Consider the following 22,426-nt stretch of genomic DNA (forward strand, 5'->3'; position numbering starts at 1 on the left):
GCCCCAATTGCAATTGGAGCTTGTAGGTGCTATCAACGTATAATTGTTATCCATTATTAACAGTCATTATTAATAATCTGCCAGGGCTAGAAGTGGGGTGGCTCAAGGCCATCTAGACCCATTTCACAGCACCAGGAGACATCCCCAACTAGCTGCTTAGGCTAGCCTTACTTTCCATTTTTGCCACCACATTGGGGCTCAGGATTGAGTTCCTATTCGTGCAACATCTAAGTAATTTTGCATTTGTTTAACAATGACAATTACTTCAAAACCTATTTCTCTACCCAAGACACCAGCCACCAGCAGCCAGGCTGGCAATCCCATAACCCCAAACTCTGTGGCATATCTCAGATACCACTAGGTGGTAACTGCGGGTGAATAGTGAGAGTGCAATTCCAGCCCCATTGAAATCAAGGGGAGTTTTGCCATTAACTTCAATGGATTCAAGATTTCACCCAGACTTTTTAATGATGGTTGCTGAACATACGCCCCATAAGAGCCCAGTATACTGTGCAATGAACTTGTCTTTGATCTCATGGCAGGCAGCCCCAATTTTTGCCGCAATTGCTGAATTCTGCAGCAGGCTTCCAACACCATAGTGCATTAAAATAACCACAGATCAATCAATGGGAGTGACTTCTACTAGATCAAAAATTAAACTCGGCAATACTATCGATACTGTTTTGACTGGGCTGTTCATTTTAATAATTGCATGTAAAAAACCCAGACTAACTCACACTTCAGTTTTGAATGCTTTTCATTTATTTCATGCTGCCACAGAAATTGCAGTGTAACCGCAGGATTTAGCATTGACAATACATACTGTAAGTGAACTGCAGCAGTTGTCAAGGGAGTGAGCCAGACTGCTTGGCAGCTGGGAGAGGGGGATTTCTGGTTGGGGGAAGGCGAAGGCTCTTGTTAATAAGGGGAGTGTTTAAGGGAACTGGAGGTTTGGCAGCTGGAACTGGGGTTTGGGACTTTTGTCAAGTGTGTGTATGTGATCGGGGAGGAAGAAGGAGCATTTCCTGTTTTCTTGGAGGTTTTCTTACTTGGCCCCCTCTCCAGAATTCTGCAAGGAAGCAGAGGGCCTGGCGTCTCACTCATGGTGGAGTATGGGCAGTATCCATGTCAATTGCCTTATTTCTCCCCTCCTGCGGGTTTCTGCTGGAAACCCTATGGAGTGTGTGAGGAGTTGTTTTCTCCATTTACTTTTTTTAAGTTCCCTTTGCTCGGTGAGTCTAACTGCTGAATGAAGGCTGAATGGAGAGTCAGAATATTTGGGGATTCTAAAAGCCTGTGCATTAGCTGCCTAGATATCTCCAGAGACCTAGTTCTACAAGAGCAAAGTAAACAGACAGACACACTGACAGTACACATCTTGTTGGAGGAAGAGGCGCAAATACTTACTTTCTTCCATATCCCAGCACTGAGCAACTGGATCTCCGTATTTGACATCTTGCCTCCTGGCTCGCCTATGGCAAGAGCATTAAAATTTGTAAACTTCAGACATAATTGCTGGCATTCAATAACAAAATGCAGAGGAGTTCAGCAGATATGGGACTGCAGCACTCCTGCCCTATTGTTGGCAATTACAACCCTAAGTGAATTCAGCCTTGCTCTCAAAGTGGCATGTGGCACAGAGAGATTTGTACAAATGGCACAAAGAGACAGGCCTGTGATTTAAGAAAATCCTCGTATGGAGAGAGATCTACCTAGAAGAGGGCAAGAGACAGCTTCCAAATCTGCTATCGGAGCTCTGCTGTGATCTGGAGAGGCAGACCATCTTGGAAACCATCAGAACCCTTGACACTCTATGTCATGTAAACCTATGAGGTTCAACACACCACATTCCTGACCCAATTCAAAACCAACACAGTGTAACGCCGACTACTGAATCTACTAAAACAAACAATGCTGTAAAAGGGTAGGTGCTGCTTCAAACAGAATAGTTTTGCGAACAGCGGCTACAGAGTATGTTTTGGGGAACTTTATGTAAAGATGAACAGAGCAGGGGACTAGGAGTCAAGATTCCTGGATTCTTTTCCCAGCTCTGCTGCTTAACTTGCTTAGTTATCTTTAGGCAGATTACTCAACCTCTCTGTGACTTTTTTTGAATTTCATTAAATATTGACGATAATACTTATTTTTTAAGAATGTTCATCTATAGATCACAAGAGGATAAATCTAATTATTTTCATTTTTCAGATAGGGAAACTGAGCCACAGAGCGGCAAAGTGACTTCCTCAGGGTCACACTGCGAGCCAGTGTCAGACATGGAAATAGACTCTTACAAGTGCAAAGCATAGCAAATTCTAAGTGGAAGAGCTGGCTCCGGATGCTGATATGTCCATCCTGGGAACAGACTAAATATGCTGGAAGCACCAGCATGCCACACAGCTAGACTGAGCTAAAGGAAAATACTCAATAATTATCCTATGGAGGATGCACAAGGCCAAACATCAATCCCTCCTGGAGCCTCGTTCCCACAGAGCTTTGACTTATCCACCAAACCGGAGATCTCTTTAAATACATGAGCCTTCATTCTCTGTCTTACCATCCAGTGGAAGGAAAGCACTACAGCCTTCAGCAACCCCCATGAGTACATACCTTATTCATTGAATCTGAACTCTTATATTTCTCTTCTCACGTACATTTCTCTGAATTTACTCTAATTTACTTTGGCTGAGGAGAAAATATACATAGTGCCACAATGTGACACAATAACCCCCAACTCATTAACTACAAGACCTCATTTAATGGGTTAGATCCACTACTGCAGTCCATAAGGAAGCAAAACTCTCATCACATATAGCAACCGTGGGTCCTTATTGTAAGGAGAGCTGGGCAATATTTTTTAAATGAATAGTTTATTTGCCAAAAATGCAGTTTCAACCAAAAAAAAAACTGTTTGTAGAGGGATTGCTGTAATTTTCTGATTCAAACCAAATTTTGTTTCAATTTTTCAGAACTGCCAGCAAACTGAAAAACCGCCTATTCATGCTAATTGTAAGGACTGCCCACAAGACGGTTTCATTGAAGAGCTGAGGAGAAGCCTTGGAATAGTGGAATGACTTGAGAAATTCTGGCTGACCCAGCCAGAATTCTAACAGGAGGACCTATTGCAGCTCAGTATCTCATTACCCTTGGCTCCCCATGGACCTTTCTCTTTTGGGAGGTGGGTGCTGCAGCTGGCACTAGCCCAGCACTGTGCTTGCATAAGTACACCGACATAGTATGCCTTTCTGTTCCTCACTAGTCCATGTATAGAGGTTTCTAAGTTCAAAAGCACTTGAGCCATGAGACCTGTGTCTTTTAGCTCAGACAGCAGCAGCTCATGCTTTCAGTTCCTGCTGCCAATGACCCACCCAGGGGTATCATGTTAGAGTCACACTCCCCAGTGTGATTGTGCCTGGCTCCGATGCAGGGGCACAAGTATGGGAAGGCTCCTTGAATCACTTCCCTCCTTTGCACACTCATGCAGAGCTGGCTACAATCTACCCCTTAGCCTCATAACTCCGTATCTTAAAGCATGTAGCATAACAGGAAGCATAATGCTTCTGTTACATTAGATACACTAGTGCAGATATCGCTATTCATATTAAAGTGCTGTACTGTTTTCACAGCACTTCCACCAAAACATGGACAAAGCTATGTCTACAGTTTAACTAAATAACGTGCTGAAAAAGGGCAACTTGTTTTCTCTGACCTAGAAACTCAGTGGGAACCTCCAAGGTCCTTAATGTACAGTACTTGAGGGGGTGGATTTTTCATAGGAACTCTATACATGTTCTTACCTTTTAGAAGTTGGTGCATATCTGGAACATGAGTTTCCATCCCAAGCACAGTACGGGTCTCTTGCAAGGCAGCAGTCTGCACAAGCCTTCCCATACGTGTGACATCTGTGCAGGGAGAGCTGAACCAATCCGTCTCTGGAACCAATGTACAATTGTTGCTGAAAATCAGGCAAGGCAAATGAATTAGAAGCATTCTTCAAGCAATTCTTTTCAATGTTCTCTTTCGTGATACCACCCTCACAATCTTTCAACCTTGGCCCAGATTTTATTGAATGGGAGAGAATTTCACATTCATTGTAAAATGTTTCTCAGGGCACTGCGTGCGCTGGCCAGTCTCCATCAATTGCAGATGACATGATGGTGGAAAGGGGCTATGAAACTGGAAGGACAAGGCTCCACAGCATGGCTAGGATGTTGGCATGAATTTACAGCATCAAAAATCAGCAGCAATCCACAGCAAAAGTAACTTTACTAATAATTTGATAAAGGGGAAGACAGGTATTAATGTTAAGCTCAACAGTCTTGAGGCTTACTTCTGGTTTATCTCTTACGTTCCTAAAAGCTCAATCTTCAGGGTTTCAGACACAGTTTTGCACAGGTCAGGAAAGGATTTTTTCCTCCAATATATTTTTTAGCTCGTTCCTCTGAAGCAACATGGATGGCCATGACTGAAGATGGAACAACGGATGGAGTGGCCAGGGCTCTGAGGTGGCACTGGGCATTCTCCCTCTCGGGTACTTGGCTGGCTGGTTCTTGCTCACATGCTTAGGGTCTAACCAATCATCATATGTGAGGTCGCAAAGGCATTTTCCCCCAGGGTCAGACTACCAGTGACTCTGGGGTGTTTGTTTTCCTCTGCAGCATGCGGGTGTGGGTCACTTGCTAGGACTACCTGGGTATATCTCACTAATCATTCCCTGCCATTGCAGGGACCTCAGGCACTGTGCACCTGTCTCTCTCCTATTCTCTGCCTGTAGCACATAACAGTTTAGTCTCTTGTGGGCTGTAATACTTCGCTCTTATTTCATTTGTTGGGTTTAGTGTGTGGATTATGGGTGGCGTTGGAAGGCCTGTGATATACAGGAGGTCAGACAAGATGATGTGAGGGTCCCTGCTGGCCTTAAAATATGACACCGACCTGGAATTTGGGATATCTGAATGACCTCGGGCAAATAACGCTACCTCTCTGTGCTTCAATTCCCATATTTAAACTGGGGAATAACAATACTTCCTTTCTCGCACCTTTTGTGACTTGTGTATTTAGACTGTAAGCTCATAGAATGCAGACTGCCTCTTACTATGTGTATGTACAATGCCTGGCACAATGGTGTTCTGATCCCTACTAGGGATCCATAGAGGTGCTGCTTGTAATACTCCTAGTATGACCAATAAATAAAATAAAATAATAATGATAATAATAATTTCTCAATGAATTGATAGATTATACAAAGTCAAATTTTTGTGGTGTCTAGAAAATGTGTGTGTGTCAGCTTCAGTCACAAATCCCACATCCATATGACTAAGGATTTGTATCCATGAAAAATTACAGTTTGTGCATACAAACTACTATTTGCTAGCAAATGTCAATTTTCCAGGCAAACTGGTTCACACATATACTTTCCAGATGCAGTGTAAATGGCAGCCTTTGAAAGTTTGGCCAATAAGCAACAGATGTTACCAGCAAAAAAAACTAAATGCTCAACATACCAAAACTATTCATGTGAATTAAATAAATTTGTGAATTACCTGCTTCAGGGACATCTCCATAGCAGAGATAAATGATGGATGCTGAAAAATTAATGAGTTAGTGTCAGTGTAACTATAAATTTACATGTGTTTCTGTTTCTAATAGAAAGACTACATATCTTAACACCTGCCTAACAAAATAAATAAAACTACAGATCAATTGAACTGGTTTATGCAGATATGAAAAAAGATCAGAAATAACAAAATAGCTGCTTTCAGAAAAATATTCCAGGACATATTCTTTGCTACTTGCAAATAGATGGCTTTTATCCATGAAGATTGTAATTTATCCTGCTGAGAGGACCAGCACCAGTCTAAAAACTCCATTTAAACACTATTCTGAAGGCTTAAATGGAATATAAAAGATGCATAGGTGGGTCCTCTATACCAAGGGTGAATTTTACCTCTAGTGAAATTAATGGGTGTTGTGCCACGGACTAGTAAGAATAGATGGACCTGGTATATTATTTATGCTCTATCGCATAACGCAACATCTAAGCCTATTGTTTAATTTTGGTGTGGCTTTAGGGATAATGAATGGTTTGCAGCTGCTCTTGCCTCTTCAATTTTCTGTATTAAAAAAATGTAGAGGTAAAATTTATAAAGTGGAGGAATGTCTGCTGAGCAAACCCCAGCCCTTTTAGTGTTAAATATCATATGGCATGTTTGCCCTTGACGTTATATTATAAGAATGCAGCAAATTGGTGTACGTACTGAAACTCCTGATTACTTGGCAGACTGTCGAACAATCTTGGTATTTTCAAAGTAACATTTATAATTGGTGTTCATGGCAGTGGAAAGAAGACACTGAAAGCCTTTACATCAAGAGAATTCTCATTCTATAGATGATGTATCAAAAGGCACACAGAGAGATTAACTCAGTAAAAATTAGTTTTACAGAGTCAGTACTAGTGCTGCGTGAACTCACTCTGCCTCATTTCAAACTCACTTGATCACTATGTGTTAGAAAGTTCGACTACAACCCCACTGTTCTTGGGCTTGCATTGCAACTAGGAGACAGTCTATGAAAAAAGAGCAGATGGTGGGGCGTAAGGAAAACACTAATGAAACAGCAAGGTGAAAAATGAATAGAGCTGGACACAGTGAAAAGGGAACAGCAAAAGACTGCCAAAAAGGAGGAGAGAGAGAGAAACACTTGAATGAAAAAATAAATCAACAGGCATATTCAATTCTGCATTACACTGGTGTAAATCCAAATCAACTGCCAACAACAGAGTTAATTAGGATTTATGTCATTGTAACAGAGCAGAATTTGGCTCAATATTTATACCATTTATAAGCATCTCACTGACTTAGTGGATTTCTTCTCTTTCTGACATTCTACCAGTATTGTCCATCCTTAGCAAACAAAAACCTTGAATCAGGCTCCAAAAAACAAAATGAAAAAAGAGATTGATTTAAAAATCATTAGACTTTTAAAAATAATAGATATTTAGTTTGCCTTGTGGTTTTTGTTTGTTTTGTTTTTAACCTTGAGGGTCTGTGTTTTCAAGTTTTTCTCCACAATCATGAGGGTTGAACACATTTTCAAAAGACAATGGAGATCTCAGGACTCCAGAAGCTGAGGTTTGAAGAAAAAACTCTAAAAATCAAGCAATGTTGGTGAGACTCATGATAAAACCGAGAGAGGTGGCTGCAGTGCAGTAATGTACATAAAATAGCCTTCCTAGTAACTTGAAAATTCATGTTCTTTTGGATTCAATCACCTTTGGAAAACCAAAGGATCTCAATGTTAAAAATAAAATGAGTTTGGGAACTTGAACTGGTTCTGAAAAATGAATTGCTTCAGAGGCTGAATTCCATAAGGCTTAACATTTCCCTAAGCTATTTTCTGATGCTGTTTAAACACCTACTGGCTGTTAATGCTTACCTTGAAAATCTGCAGCTCTTCTAGAACTACCTCCTCCATAGTCCACGTCTCCTTTGTGATGCTCACAACTTTCAGTACTGTTCCTATGTCTGGAAAAAAGGTATGTAGTGTATAAAGCAGTGGTTATGTTTCAGTATTTAAGCATTGTTCTGTTTCTAACTGACTTCATATTGATTCCCATTCTTTTTCTAAGTGATGCTCTAAACTTCATTTATAAAGACAATAAGAAAAGAACCTAAACATCAGAGACCATCCTTAATGTAACCAGGAATTTGCTTTCAAAGTACATCTATCCATCCTAGGTACTTGTATGGCCCCCATTAATATACTATCTGAACATCTAATGATTTTTAATTTATTTAACCTCAGAATACTCTATGAGGTAGAGCAGTGTAATTATCCCTATTTTACTGATGGGCAACTGAAGCACAGCAAGACTTGCCCACTCTCACACCAGAAATTTGTGAGGGAAGCAAGGAATTGAACCAGAGTCTTCTGAGTCCCTCTCTAGTGCCTTAGCTACTGGATCATCCTTCTTTTTCAGTAAGAACCCATCTATTTACAGTTTTAGGGACTATAAAGGGCCTAAAGTTCTTTGCTGAATAGGGTCTTAGTGACTTGTACAGTGTGGTGTGCTCAGAACTTAAAACTGAACCAAAGTGCTTTTAAAATCAATCTAAACAGTTGTTTAAGATCCCAAAGCATTAAGGGTGAAATTCAGCCGTGTGGAGTGAGCCCTCACACCTGCTGAGGCCAAAACGTGGCACCTGTTGCGTGACAGTGAGCCAAAGTGAGGGATACAGAAATGTGACTGGTGCAAGAGATTCAAATGGCAGTGGGATCCCTTATGTTAGTGCGAATGACTCTTTGGATAACCTCAGCAACACAATTCTGCATTTCTGATGGAAAATAAATCCCAACCATACCAGTGGGAGGACACCAAAGCTGTGTGGCATTAAAGTAATTTGGGGATTGCAATGAGTGACGCCTCTGAAAACGAGGCCCAGTTGAGACGTATGCTTGAACAAAGCCCTTGGCAACACTCACATCCCACTTGGCACTGACAGAACACAGTGCCCCCAGGGAGGCAGGTTGGAAGTCTAGTGAACCGAGCATTGGACTAAGCATTAGGCATGCTGGAGTTCTAAGCCCCTCTCTGCCATTGGGTGGCTCTTGACAATTTACTTAAACCCTGTGCCTCAGTTTTCTGATCTCAGCAGGAAGTACAACACTTCTATACCTCAAAAGGAAGATAAAATTCATTAACATTTGCACATCTCTTACCAGATACCAGGCTTGATCATCTCCTATGGGACTCCCCAATGGGGTAAATTCCAGTTGGTGGAGTCCCAGCATTGCAAGGGGACTAGCCAACCCTGCCCCAAAAACAAACATCATAGGCTGGTCAGGGGGAATGACCTGGATGTCTGGAAGATGCAAGCCAGGACTGAATCAAACCAATTTAGTACTAAATATTATGTGTAGTATTAAAACAACAAATAAATACATTTTAAAGCAAAGTAGGAGTTCAAGGTTCTGGGTTTCAAGGAATTCAAGGTTCTGGTTCAAGGTTCTGTCTCAGACGACAGCTGATAATATCACTAGTACTTCAAGTGGAAGTTAGAAAATGTCACTACCTGTCTTCTGTGTTAGTAATATTGACACCCTTATCTAGGCTTGCATAGATACAAAGGGCTGCAGCTGGAATATGTACACATAACAGAAAGCTTTTCTAAATTCTCCTGTAGCGTTGGTTGAACACATTAAAACATATTTTAAGCTCCTGATCTTCTGGTGACCAAAACCTGCATTTATTTTTTATGCATTCATTATATACTCTTTGATATTTTATTTTTCAGCCTGAATTTACACAGAATAGATTTAAAATATAAAATGAAATAAAAATAGGTGCTTCTGGGGGAAAATAAGAGCTCACTTTTTAACTAACATAGTGGTGTAGCTAATAATGTTCTCTCCATTCAAATTATGGAGCACCATCTAGTGACTACATGGTACCTAGCCACCTCCAAATCTCTACACTAAGAAGAATTACATTGAAGAATTAATGTCAGTGCTATCTATCAATAGCTAACCTGACAGGATGATAGCTACTTATCTAATATAAATTCATTCTTCATGAGAACCTACTGAAGTAGATGATAGCACAAAACTGAATGCAAATTTTAGAACACACCAAAACAATATTCCATGTGTTAGGCAGCAAATCTACATTTTCTGAATGTATGTTTAATTTTTTCATAACGTTTCAGTAACATGGGAATGATTGTGTGTGTTGTGTGCATCCTTCAGACGTATCTTATATATTTGAATTCTAGAGCTTTCACAATCTTCTGAAAGTGCATGATTACTTTTCTCCTTTGGCTGTGGTCAGAAAGACTTCATTCAGAAAGGTTAAGCAATGAAGGTGCTCCATGATCAAAGGCAGTGCTTGTTCCTGGACACCAACTGAGCTATGAAAGCAAGTCACACTAAAGTTCTTCCTCATGCTAAAATCCCAGTCCATCTCATTCTTCACTTACTGGCCTGAAGTGCATGGATGCTAGAAGACCCCTTATGACACTTTGTTTGCTAGTGAAATTAGTACTTGTGAGAAAGGGGAGACACTGAGTATTGCTCGTTGGCTCTGAAATTCACTCTGTTCACCAGTTTGGTCCCAAATAGTCCAAGTTTGTTGAACTTGAGGGCATGCTGCAGAATTCATTTATGTGATAAAGAAGAGCAGTGTGGCCTAATGGGGTAGTGACACAGAAGACCTGGGTTCTATTCCTGTCTCTGACACTGGACTGTTGAGTGATCTTGGGCAAGTCACTTCACCGTTCTGTACCTCGGTTTTCCCATCTGTAAAATGGGGATAATGGTACCTCCTTTGTAAGTGGAAAGATGGATGAGGACCCCAAATTATCTTCTCTGGCCTTTTTAGCTTTCCTGTAATATTGCCCTTGAAGAACTACAATGACAGTTCTTTAATTTACCTGTGCCTAGGAATATAACGTCATACTGCCCATCTTCTGCCATGACATGATCCACTACAATCTGCGTCAGCCTATAGTCCACATTGATTCTAGTAAATACAGGTCCTCCAGTCACCGGATAAACCGACTTGTACATCATCGGATGGCGTTTTATGAAGCTAATGACATCATCTGGAAAATCTCTGGTAGATTTAATCAACGGGTCGTAAGTTTTGCTTGGACACTGAACACAAGAGAGGGAAAAAGAAGATAAAAAGAGGACATTAAGAAAGAATATAGATTACTCTGAAGGGTTCATTTGTGTGTTAGGAAAACTTATTCACAAACAGTGCAGGGAGACAAATGAATGTTTAGTATAACTGAAAAAATTGTCTCACTCACTTGGAAACAGTGTTTAACATAAAAGGCTCTACCTGGAGCCCACTGAAGTCAGTGGGAGCTGCTGGGTGTTAATTCCTTTTGAAAAATAACTCACTTGTTTAGGTGCCTAAACAAAACAGAATTAGGAGTGTAACTTTAGGCAACCATTGTTTTAAACCATTGTTTTTAAACCTTGGCTATTGTGTGTATATTGTAACTGTTTATAAAGCACAAGTGACAGAGATAAACCCAAGACTTCATCTAGAAGGAAAATAATTTGGCCAAGAATGGGAACAGTTCAAAGGTGTTTCAAGTTTTCTAGTCCTCATTGCATGGAAGCACATTGGGTTGTTCAATAACAAAAACACATTGGATTGTTGCATCCAAGAACTCTCTCTGCACTGGGTACTTCAGATTGCCACTCTCATGCTTATTCTTCCACTCCCCTCTCCTCTTTTCATTTTTCATCTCTTTAAAAGCCTGTCCCTTTTATCCTCATTTCTGTTTTCTTCCACTCCCACTAATTCTCTTTTAACTTCTAAAACTGTCTGAAATTTTCTCATTTGTTTCACCCAGTCCATTGCCACTTCTCCTAAGTAATATAAATCTTCAGTCCATCGCTCTAACACTCTCTTTCAAAAAGGAGATGCAGTTTCTGGTGGCCCTTATTCAGCTGTCCACTGAAGTCAGTAGGAATGCAGGCTATATATGAAAAATAGTAACTATATGGATTCAAACACCCAGTCTTTATTTTGCTCCATTCAAGAAAACAAATCTGTTAATTAAACTTATTCGAAAAAGTTACCTTTGGAACTTGAGATACACCAGTAAATAGGTCAGTCAAAGAACCTGTCTGTGCCCTCATCAAACAGTCTGTATGACTATGACATCTATTCTTATGTTTGTATCACCAATCATGGTATCAAGGGTTACTATATTTATTCATTATTATTACTATTATTGATCTGGTCCATGCCAGCAGCATGCTCAGGGTTGAACATAACACATTTTAAAGTGCTCGTCAACAGACATTTGGATAATAAACAGTGAAGAGTTTTCAGCTATTAATGATAAAGTAACATAAGAAAAACTCCCACAAATTTCTGACGTTCAAGATTTTTTGTAACTATTTTCAGTGTTAAAAGTAGAGGTCCCAGGTCTTTTTCTTAATTAGGCTCAGTCCTGAGCACTCAACTCCCACTGAAGTCAGGGGGAGTTCAGGGCGCTCTGCACAGCACCTTACACTTTTAATATGAAGTAAGAATTTGTTTGCTATTAGTCCAGTCTCTGCAAGTGTCAGCTGAATATCAGGAGAACTTCCTGACAGGGAGATGCACCCAGTTATGGAAGAGCTAGAAGACCATTACTTCAGATTGTTTAAGAAGGGGCCAGACGAGTGACTCGGGTATGGAATAGAGGAAGAAAGGAAAGATCTTTTATGTTGTCTACCTCTAAGTTTTAAGGCTTGGATATACATCAGTATCCAATGGCTGTATATATATATTTGGCAAACTCAATTCACTTTGATTGGTGTGTATTTTTCAACAGTTAGTCTACAGTGTCCTCTGGTGGTTATCAATGGAAAGGCCCCAGCTTCTTAAACCTCTGAATTGCCGGGCTACCAATACAAGACGTGGTTCTTTTTCCTAACTGTCTGTACTGTTGCTTAATCTCTTAGGGCCCAGGCTACCCTGATATACACATCACAGAGGGGAGTATAATGAGGCACAATATATCCAAAAACTTAAGTGGAAGAAGTGTAAACAGAAGTATTCCAGAAGACTGTCTCAAGAGACCACAGAAACCCAACAGCTCTTTCTCTCTGCAAGGTTGTGGTTCTCTAGCACTGGTGGAGTGCAGCTGAGCAGGGAAGACGTGGCCCGTTCCCTGGCAAATGGCACATTTCCTGATTGGAATCTACTCGAAAGTTCCTGCTGCTAGAAGACCATCCTTATTACTGATGCAGTAAAACTGCTTAATCTTACACCCCTTGTTATGCCTTGGTCTATTACACAGCCCTCTTCTACTATTTTCTTCTTGTACAGGTATTTACAGATTGTGATCAAGCCACCTTTTAACTTTCTTTTGTATAACTGAAACAGGTTGATATCCTTGGGTCTCTCATAATAAAGCAGGTTTTCCAGACCCCAAATCATTCCTATAGCTCTTCTCTAAATCTTCTCCAGTTTTTCAGCATCCTTTTTTATAGTGTGGACGCCAGAACTGGGCACAGCATTCTGACTGATGAAGGGCCTTTAAGTGAATACTGCTGTTTACTATATGTGTGATAAAAATGATAAAAATAATCCCTGTGCTTCCTGCCAGATGGAGCCACAACACAGTTTGTGAGAAGGGAAGTCTGACAAACGAGTCTCTGTGTAGTGCGCTGGGGCAAAATTAAGGCTTGTGATGAGATCATTTGCAATCATCCTCTGCAGCTGATTTAAAGAAACAACTCATCTCATAACACACATTTTTCAAATACCAAATGTGCAATTTGACAGATAGCCTATCTTTGATGCCAATTAAAGACTCAGCAGTTAGGACTTGCTGCATTACATAAGGTTTGGCAAAATTTAAAACATTCATACTATGTATGGTAAATACTATGCCAAAGACTGAGCCTGCTCCTTTTTCATGGTTTGTGTGTATTACAAGCATTCAGGTAACAGTCAGACTTATTTTGCAGATAAAGTAGAGAATTTCTGGCAAACAATTATCGAGGCCCCTCTTTTGATAACTAGACAGGCACAAGAAACAAAGTTTGTTTGGCAGATGAGTACCAGATCTGGACTCTGAGACAGTACTCTCTATACATGCCTTGAACTTGCACTGATATCAGTTACAGTTCTACACATGTACATCAGGGAAACCACAATATCAGAGCAGAGACCAGCTGTGTAAACCAGGTAAGAGACTTTTGCCCTTTAAGTCGATCCTACATTCAAATCTCAATTCAATCTGTACAGTCTAGCCTAATCAGAAAGACAAATTAGCTTGAAGTCTGGCTTGTGATAAACACAGCTAGTGACACCTAAAACTATTCTCTTCAAGTAAAGGGAGTTTTATCTGTATATAAAACTGCACAAGCCTCATACAAGAGAAACTAGTTAGGAAAAAAAGTGGCTTCTGACTAATGGTAAAATTATCAAAAGCACCTACATGACTTAGGAACCTAAATCCTATTTTAGAACATGATTTAGGGCTAGATTTTTCAAGGTATTTAGATGCCTGCAGAAACAGATAGTATGATCCTATTAGGATGCCTAGCTCCTATTGAACTCAATGGGAGTTAGAAGTAGCTGCATTTTTAAGTGCCTAAATAATTTTAAAAATCTGACTTTTAGGCAGTTAGGAGCCTAAGTATTCTTGAAAGCAATGCACCTTACGTTTCCAAGTGCCTATTGCCCAGATTTTAAAGATGTTTAGTCACCTAAGTACCTACGTATCTTAAAATTCTGGCCCTAAATCACCTTTGACTAAGCCTAAGTTATTTGGGAGGTTTTGAAAATTTTACCCTAGATTCTTGAGGTATTACATCAGTGAAAGGCAAAACTGCACCCTACATCATCATGTATTCAGTGTCCTATCATTTGGTGCCAACCTACAATTTGATGTACCACTGTGGCTAAAAATTAAAGACTCAGCTGGAAAATACAGTTACTCTTACATTACTACCGTAATAGTTATTCACTGGGGATCTCTGGAAAACCGAGTTTAGTACAAGCAAAGAAAGAGGCGATACGTCAAATGTATATTGGAAATATATTGGAAATATATTTTCTTTTGCTATGAGTTATTCCTAGGGGCATTTTGCCAACATTTCCATAAGATCACATGCCCTGGACTGGCTGAGCATAATCTCCCATGTTCCGTTGTCTGATGTGCTTTCACAAACGAAAGCCATTATAAGGTTATTCCCTGAAGGTTGACTGAAGTTCGATTCATTTGTGAAGAAAACGATGTTATTTTAATAGGGAATTTCTGACAGAATAATTTGCTTTGATATTATGTAGCAAAGAAAAACAGAGTGTGCGTGACGAATCTAAAAATCCATTCAGAGGCTAGTCAAAAGCCTTTAGATTTCTAGAGAAATTCAGTTGAATCAATAGTGACAGCAGAAAAATTTCAGATAGAACAATAGCTGTAAACAAAACAAACCATAGCTAAACACTACATTTTCAGGGCAGCAGCCAGGGAAATTTCTCTTTATCCCCATCCATCTGAACTATCCGAACTTAATGCTTCTCCAATTTATACTGTTTTGGGACCTCAGTAACTCCACTGATTACAACTGAGTGGTTATACATTCAGGGTCTGAGCCAAAGCCCATTGGAGCCAATGAAAAGATTTTCATTTTCTTCTGTGGAATTTGGATCAGGCTCTTGCATGAGCATATGTGAGAGTAGAATCAGGCTGATTTTTCCCTGGTTCCATATGTTCAATAGTTCCCCAGTGATGGAATTTATTTTTTCCCTCCTTTGTATATTTTTCTGTGATTTGCATCATCAGTTACTAAATATGTCATACCTCATATGGCACAGTCCACATCTTTGAGGGTTTTTCATGTGGCTCCTCCATTCACAAGTGAATCCCTGCAATTCTATTTTGCTCTGAATACTACTTAGAAAATATGAATTAGCATGTGAGATTGGAAGATGTGATAGACGTTCCGAGAGCAAGAATGAGAAAGATTCAAACATTTTGCTAGTAATGTCTATGTGGAAGACCATGAGGAGCAGGAGAGGTGACATCACCTGCTAAAATCTGTGGGATTAATAGCAAACTCTACCAATATGGAAACCGAAATAGTTATATTACTCCCAAAGGCCTGGATCCTCCAGTGTGTGTAGTGTTGGCAGATCCCTGCCCACTGACTTCAGTTGGCCTCCATGGATGCTTGCACAGAGTAGTTGGCTGGAGTAGGGTCTAAAGGTCTGATACAAAGCCCACTGAAATCAATGGGAGTTTTTCAATGACTTTAGTGGGCTTTGGATCACGTCCTAAAAGAGCCTGACCATTAAGAACAGCTGGCCTGGGACAAGCATGTTGTTCTTGGCAAAGCTAGCTGTGCCCATAGGCATCTCTGACAGTGACACAGGGCACAGGACAAGGGAATACAAAATGATTTTCAGCCACCAACAGGACTTTGCCCTTTGGCAAGTCACCAAACAGCTGTTTAAAGCATTCTCCACCCATCATTACAGAACAATCTCTGTAGGTTTGGGCTTCCTTTCATCCTAATCATCATGATACGTGATGGTAGGGGCTAGACAGCACAGTGGGCAAGTGCAGTAGCTTTTCACCTCTTGGAACCCGAGGTCACATCCTGATATATGTCACAAGTGAAAATGATAGGGGTGATCTCCAACCTCTCCATAGAGGACACTAGTGTACATTTGGAAAGATCAGATTGAGACTCAGATATGGACACGTGTCTCCCATTGAAGTCAATGGAATCTCTACATTCACATCAAAGGGCACAGGACTGGAACATTCAGGATGCTTCATGTGAGGACTGTAATTCTATTCTACATAGGTTCTTATAATACCCTCATCACCATGGCATCTGAGTGTCTTCCAATAGTGCATTAAGTGATGTGACTAACATCTGTCATGGGAAGATTGGCTTAGCTGTGTGTGGAAGTCTGCAAAGAACATATCCACAGTGTAAATCACTCTTGCAAGACTTGTTGGTTCTTTGCTTTCATGAAAGATAATTTCATGCACACATAAGCTAAATGTTCAAAAAAAACCAAACAAAAAACCCCACCCCAAACAACCCATAAATACAGTGCACACATGTCCAGCTACTGGGTAAAATCTGATTCACAGAACATTAAGGGATTGATTCAACACCCATTGAAGTCAATCTGAGTCTTTCCACTGACTTCAATGGGAGTTTGATTAGACCCTTTTTGCTTTGGATCCAATTCTGATCCTAGTTACACTGGCATAAACTCAGTAGCAGTGCCCCAAAATTGTTGGAATTGCTCCTAATTTACACAGATGTAGCTGAGAATTAGGTGTTGCCCACTGGTTAGTGCGACTGTGTAGCTCGCTAGACTTGGACTCAGGAGCCCATGGTTCTACTTGCAGTTCTACCACTGGCCTGCTGGGTGATGTCAGGTAAATCACTTTGACTCTTTGCACCTCAGTTTCTGCATCTGTAAAATGGGGATAATTATATTTACCTCTTTTGTAGGGCGCTTTGAGGTATTATTATTATTATTATTATGTGCAATTCTAGCTCAAATTGTCCACTGTACTATGAGAGGAGATAAAACATCAGAAGCTTCACAAACATGACAGGAAGCAAGACACCACAACAGATGATCTGGAGAGATGTTTTTTCCCCACTTTTCTTTTCTCCTATAAACTATGCTAAATCACATTTGCACTAATAAAATCCAAACAAAGTCAGGGAATGTGTAATTTAAGACTAAACTTTTTCAAGTGTATGTTAATGCAGGTTAACTTGGCTGCAGCGCATATATGTAAGATTTTCTCTTTTTTGCTTGTCTTGTTAAATTTGTAATTTAAAGTAGTGTGTGTGTGTGTCTGAGTACATCCCACAAAATGCAAAAATGTGCAGCGCTGCTGAGTTAACATTACGTGGGAACCTTGGCTGACATTTTCAAAAGTGGGTGCCAAAAGTTAGGCTCCTAAATAAATGATTTATCAAAATATTGAGCACTTTGTAACTTTTAGTTAAGTCAATAAGAGCTGATGGATGCATAGCACTTTGAAAATCAGGACAATCATTTAGGAGCCTAGCTTTATGGTCAGGATTTTTTAAGTATAAACCCCCTGAATGCTTGAATTTCCTGATATTTCTTGACTTTAAAAGTGCACCTTTAATATTGCATTGATGTTGACTTTTTACATCTATTTTTTTTTAACATTTCAACATAAGGACAAAGAGACACATTTCCAAAAGCACCTGAATCCCATTTTCAAAAATGACATCAGAATTTAGGAACCTATGTCTCATTGAAAGTCCATGAGAGCTCCTAAGTGCCTAAGTCTCTTCTGAAAAATGGGACATAAGCTCCTAAATCATTTAGGCTCTTACTTTTATTTTTTCCAGTTCTGCTGTCTGATCTGCAGTGTATGAAGTTCCAGTGTGTGTTCTGCTATTGGTCTTCAAACATGCCTTTCAACACCATCACTGCATCTCTATGTACAGAGACAGCACAAAATATGCAGGAGGGATCCACAGGGAGATTTAGAAAGCAGAAATCTGCACTAACTTTGTTGACATGTCACGCAAGCCCCAGGGCATAGGGGCGGGGGGAGCAGCAAAACAGCAAGGTGGTCAAGGACCAATCTTTTTTTAAAGAAAGAGAAATATTTTTTAAAAGGCTCAGATTCCCCTGGCTCATGCCTGATCCTAGATTGAACCAAGAGAAAATAAATGTTAGTTCAGGTGGTGGGGAATCAGCTGCTCCTCTGTTCAAGGTCTGCTTTGCCCAGTTCTATCACCTGCCTTAAATATGTTGTATCACTTTCCTGTTAATGCACTGGTACTGTTAATATTAAAGAATAAATTGAGGGAATTGGTTTTAGGTGGACTGGAATAAGAAGGATCCGCTAAGTGACCTTGACTTTGCAGGTGGTACTATAACAGCCCTCCATAAAGCTTTGCACATGTGAAAGGCAACTAGGATTTGCTGAGTTCAGAAAATCTGGTATTAACTCAAAGATGATTCATATCAGGGAAAGCACATTAGTAAGGAGGTGGAGGAGGTTTCCTCAGGAAAACAAATTAAAGTGAAATGTTTCACTTAATCGGGCAGCCCAATTACAGTGTGGAGATCAAAGGAGAGAAGAATTGGAGAAGTGAAGAATGCATTCCAACCTATAAAGATCAGGAGCAACAGGGAGATTAGTCTACAAATAATAAGTGAAACCTGTGTAACCTCAATGTTTTATGAAAACGCTTATTACAGCAGCAACGCCAACCAGAGATGGGCTAGTGGGAGTTTTTGGCAGAAAGTATTGGCTTTGAAGGTTGCTTCCTTTGGGGCTCAGTCTAGTTAGAATGAGATGTACAGCACCCCCGCTTCTCCCCACTACCTGTGTCTGCATTGAAACTGCAGAGGGGACAAGAGAAGTGAAATATGATCAGAGATTAGATGTTACAGTGGGGAGCTCTACAGAAAAATGAGAGAGAGACAGAGTAAAGACGAGATCATATCTGAGAATCTCATTTTAATTGTCATTATTTTAGAGTTTTTAAAAAATGGAATGCTCTGAAAAACAAAGAACCCAGAAACCCAACGTTTGTGAGGTGCTTAGATACTTGTTATTATAGCCATAACTGTAGACAGATTAAAAGGCTTTCCCCTCTAAATTAATCAAAATCCTGCTATTTTGCCTTCTGCCTGACAACAACAGGACTTTATCAAGCCCTGCTTCTAAATGGGAAAACCTTCAGAATACATTTTAAGCAGAGCTTTTGAAGATTTAGTCCTGGCCTTCTTCTAATGTTAATGGCGGTTTCCAGGCTGAATCCTTATGCAGTGTTTTCTGGTGACAATGGAAGATATGCAATCTCAATTTTTAAGAGGTGAATGAAAATCAGAATGATGTAAGCAGCTTTCAGATCTGCCTTCTGTTATTTTTCATTTGTCCCCTTCTTCAGCTCCCAAATTCCAGCGTATTTCAATTATTTCACCATTGTTTAATTTGCATTATTTCCTGGAGCTTCCAATTAACGCCACTGGGACAGGCACGGCTGAAAGAGGCATATATCACATACTGACCAAGCCTAGGAGTGTGTGCATTCCTGAATCAGGCATATCAGTGGTTGCTGAACTAACACCAGAGGGCAGGCAAACAATGCAAGAAAGGACCTGAAGCGAGCAAGGGATCCTGCTGCTTGTTTACTATTTAGCATTGTGGAATCATGATATCATAGCCATGCTGGGAATTTATCTGACACAAATTGCCACAGGAAGCATTTTGTCAAAATTTCAATATCAGCGTGGTCACAGCATATATAGTGAGCAGTTTTATTTACTTAGGAGATAACGTCAGTAGAGCAGAATGTTAAATTAGGGTAACAGTCTCCCGCTTCTGTATAAATGCTTAAAGGAAGCCAATACATTTCTGGAAGGCCAACATCAAAGGGAATACATTTCACAGTGTATTCATTGTTTAAGCAACCAGAAGCATATAACATAAGAAATATAATTAATCGAGGAAGAGCTCTGAACACCCCAATTGTGTCTTAGCACTATGCAGATTTTTCCATTTTCCAAACACAAATTTATTAATGGCTAAATTGTACCTATTTTGCATAGCCCTGGGCGGTACTGAGCTACCCCATGCTAGCGAGACCATGGGTGACATTTGAGCATAGGAGGCAGTGACTCCAGCATCCAGGGAGCACTCAAAAGGCAACACCCTTAAGATGAACAGCATACATCAGCCCCCATCCTGCAATGTGCCTAGCAAGTTTTACTAGCTGATATGTAGGCAGGGAGGTGTCATGGCTCCAACTACATCTTCCCTGCTCTTTTGGGTTCTGTACTGCATGGTGGATGTACTGCATGATCTTGATATTAGTGCTGTGATCCCTTGATCACAGGGGCTGCAAATCTGCCCAAAACCTTATGTGAGAGTACAACGCAAAGGAAGGATTTCCTTTCAGATCTGGATTTCAGCCCCTCTCCCCCAAAGTTTAAGATTATTCACATCCAGGATTTCGGTTTAGCCTGTTTCAAGATGGGGGCACGCCACTTAATTTGAATTTGAATCGTGTTTCAGGTTATCATTATCATCAAGGAACCTCCCAAAAGGATGTAGCCTCCTTGCAGATCAAGCACCACTTGGATCAATCTCTAGATAGGGCCTTAGGACAATCTGGCTGGATGTTCAGTCTATGTCCATCATTGGCGATCTCACTGCATCACTGAAGCTTTTGGTGACCATGAGATCTCGAGATGAGCAGCAGCATTCCTTGGTAAATAGGTTTTGTAATTCACTGGTCTTCCTCCTATGATGTCCAATTATATATCAAGAAAGCTGGTGAAATTGAACCTGTGCTGATGGAGACCCATTGCTGGGTTTGGCTACAAATATCCTCATTGCTGATCTTGTCCTACCACTTAATATGGAGCTGAAATGGCCAAGAGTTTCTCTGCCATTGAGGAAAAAATGCTCAATGAAAACTTGTGAAAGGGCCATTCCTGTATCCTGAGTGTTGGCAGAAAATGAAAATTGGTGCCTGGGATGTTCAAACTTTGTCCAAAACAGCTAAGCAGTCCTCCTCGTCAAGCCGTTGAAAAGCCTGCATGTTGATATTTGTGCCTTATCTGAAGCACAATGCCCAGAATCAGTGAAAAGAAAGTTGAGGACTATGCATTTTTATTCTCACTAGGTTGTTTGAGCAGAGTGGCTATTGTACTTGCACCCAATACCCAAACAGGCATTGCAGCTTTGGCAGATAATTAAAGAGCAAATTATCCTGATATGGGTACTAAATCCTAAATTCCCAAATTTAAGGGATGTTCAGATCTGGGATTGTTCCATCTCAGTAAAGACAAAAGATTCCAGTATTAAAAATACTAAATAGAAAATGATTGCACAGTTGTACATGTTTATAAAGTAAATATTACATATTACAAATATTACATAAATACATATACCCTCTTTGAGGGTACTTTCTCCCCTGACTGACAAATCCCCTATTCAATCCTTGTTCAGGCAAACTCTTCCTGAAGTCTACTGACAAAAGATTGAGTAAAGAGGCCCTTAGGATTTGGCCCTAACTTTTTATGGCACCGTTTTCTCATAGCGGTTGTCAGGTGTTTAAAGGAAGTAGTTGCAGACATAAGGGAAGGGCTACGGAAAGTATTAGTTTATCTTTAAACCTTCCAACATTTAAAATTCTTCCAGATGTGGACATCCAAATCAGTGATAAAGATCAGTGCTGACAGGATCACTGACACACATACTTCCTTTCCTGTGAATCTCAGTTCAGGCATGTGATGGCTAATACACAAAAAAAAAAAAAAAAATGAAATTATGATCCCTCTATCAGTGCAGAAGTTTTAGAATATTCATCTTTCTTGAGCATTGCAGGAGTATCAGAAGAGTAATTCCAGATATTTAGACAGCATGGGTCTATCACAGTTTCTGTTTTTGTGGGCACTGTTTTATGCCTATGAGTAACTGCACCTCCATTTTTAGTAATGAGCTGGGAGTGCAAGTGTTGGTTAGTTCTAGCCCAAATTATCAAATGTAGCTTCTACTTTTGGGTATCTCAAATACTGGATGCTGAATGCTCGAGAGACTTAGTGCTTGATTTCTGAATCTCATCTCCCCTGTCTCCCACTGAAGTGGGTGTTCAGCTCAGGCCCTAGATGTTTCAGATAGCGCAATCATACACTGTGACATCCTAAATTAGAGGCCTCTGTTGAACATTTGGATCAAAATGCTTACCTGTTTGCATGTGTATAACAGGGTGGCCTGCCCCCTTATGAGCCAGGGTGCCTGAGGTCAGCCAGTCCTGTTCAGTTGTCAGATCAGCTGGGAAGGGAGTCAGGTGTTCCCTACAAAGGGCTGAGAAAGCTCAGTTGGAAGGGGAGTTGTAGAAAGGAAGTAGGTTTCTGTGGCTGGGCCTAGAATTGAGA

At 40.3% G+C, this 22,426-nt stretch overlaps 1 protein-coding gene across 2 annotated transcripts in view; it reads right to left on the reverse strand.

Moving 5' to 3' along the window:
• Positions 1-22,426, reverse strand: part of SEMA3D (semaphorin 3D) — a 197,834-nt gene that overhangs the window by 14,462 nt on the left and 160,946 nt on the right. For both annotated transcript variants that reach the window (XM_067564559.1, XM_067564560.1), the window contains exons 12-16: positions 10,425-10,647; positions 7,432-7,520; positions 5,541-5,582; positions 3,795-3,952; positions 1,408-1,472 (exon numbers count right to left, since the gene is read on the reverse strand). In XM_067564559.1, coding sequence (XP_067420660.1) covers positions 1,408-1,472; positions 3,795-3,952; positions 5,541-5,582; positions 7,432-7,520; positions 10,425-10,647 — 577 coding nt within the window. The remainder of the gene's footprint in view (positions 1-1,407; positions 1,473-3,794; positions 3,953-5,540; positions 5,583-7,431; positions 7,521-10,424; positions 10,648-22,426) is intronic.

Source organism: Emydura macquarii, unplaced genomic scaffold, assembly GCF_026122565.2.
Source record: "Emydura macquarii macquarii isolate MOO-44397 ecotype Brisbane River unplaced genomic scaffold, CSIRO-AGI_Emac_v2 contig_2636, whole genome shotgun sequence".
In the NCBI taxonomy this organism is placed as follows: domain Eukaryota; kingdom Metazoa; phylum Chordata; order Testudines; family Chelidae; genus Emydura; species Emydura macquarii.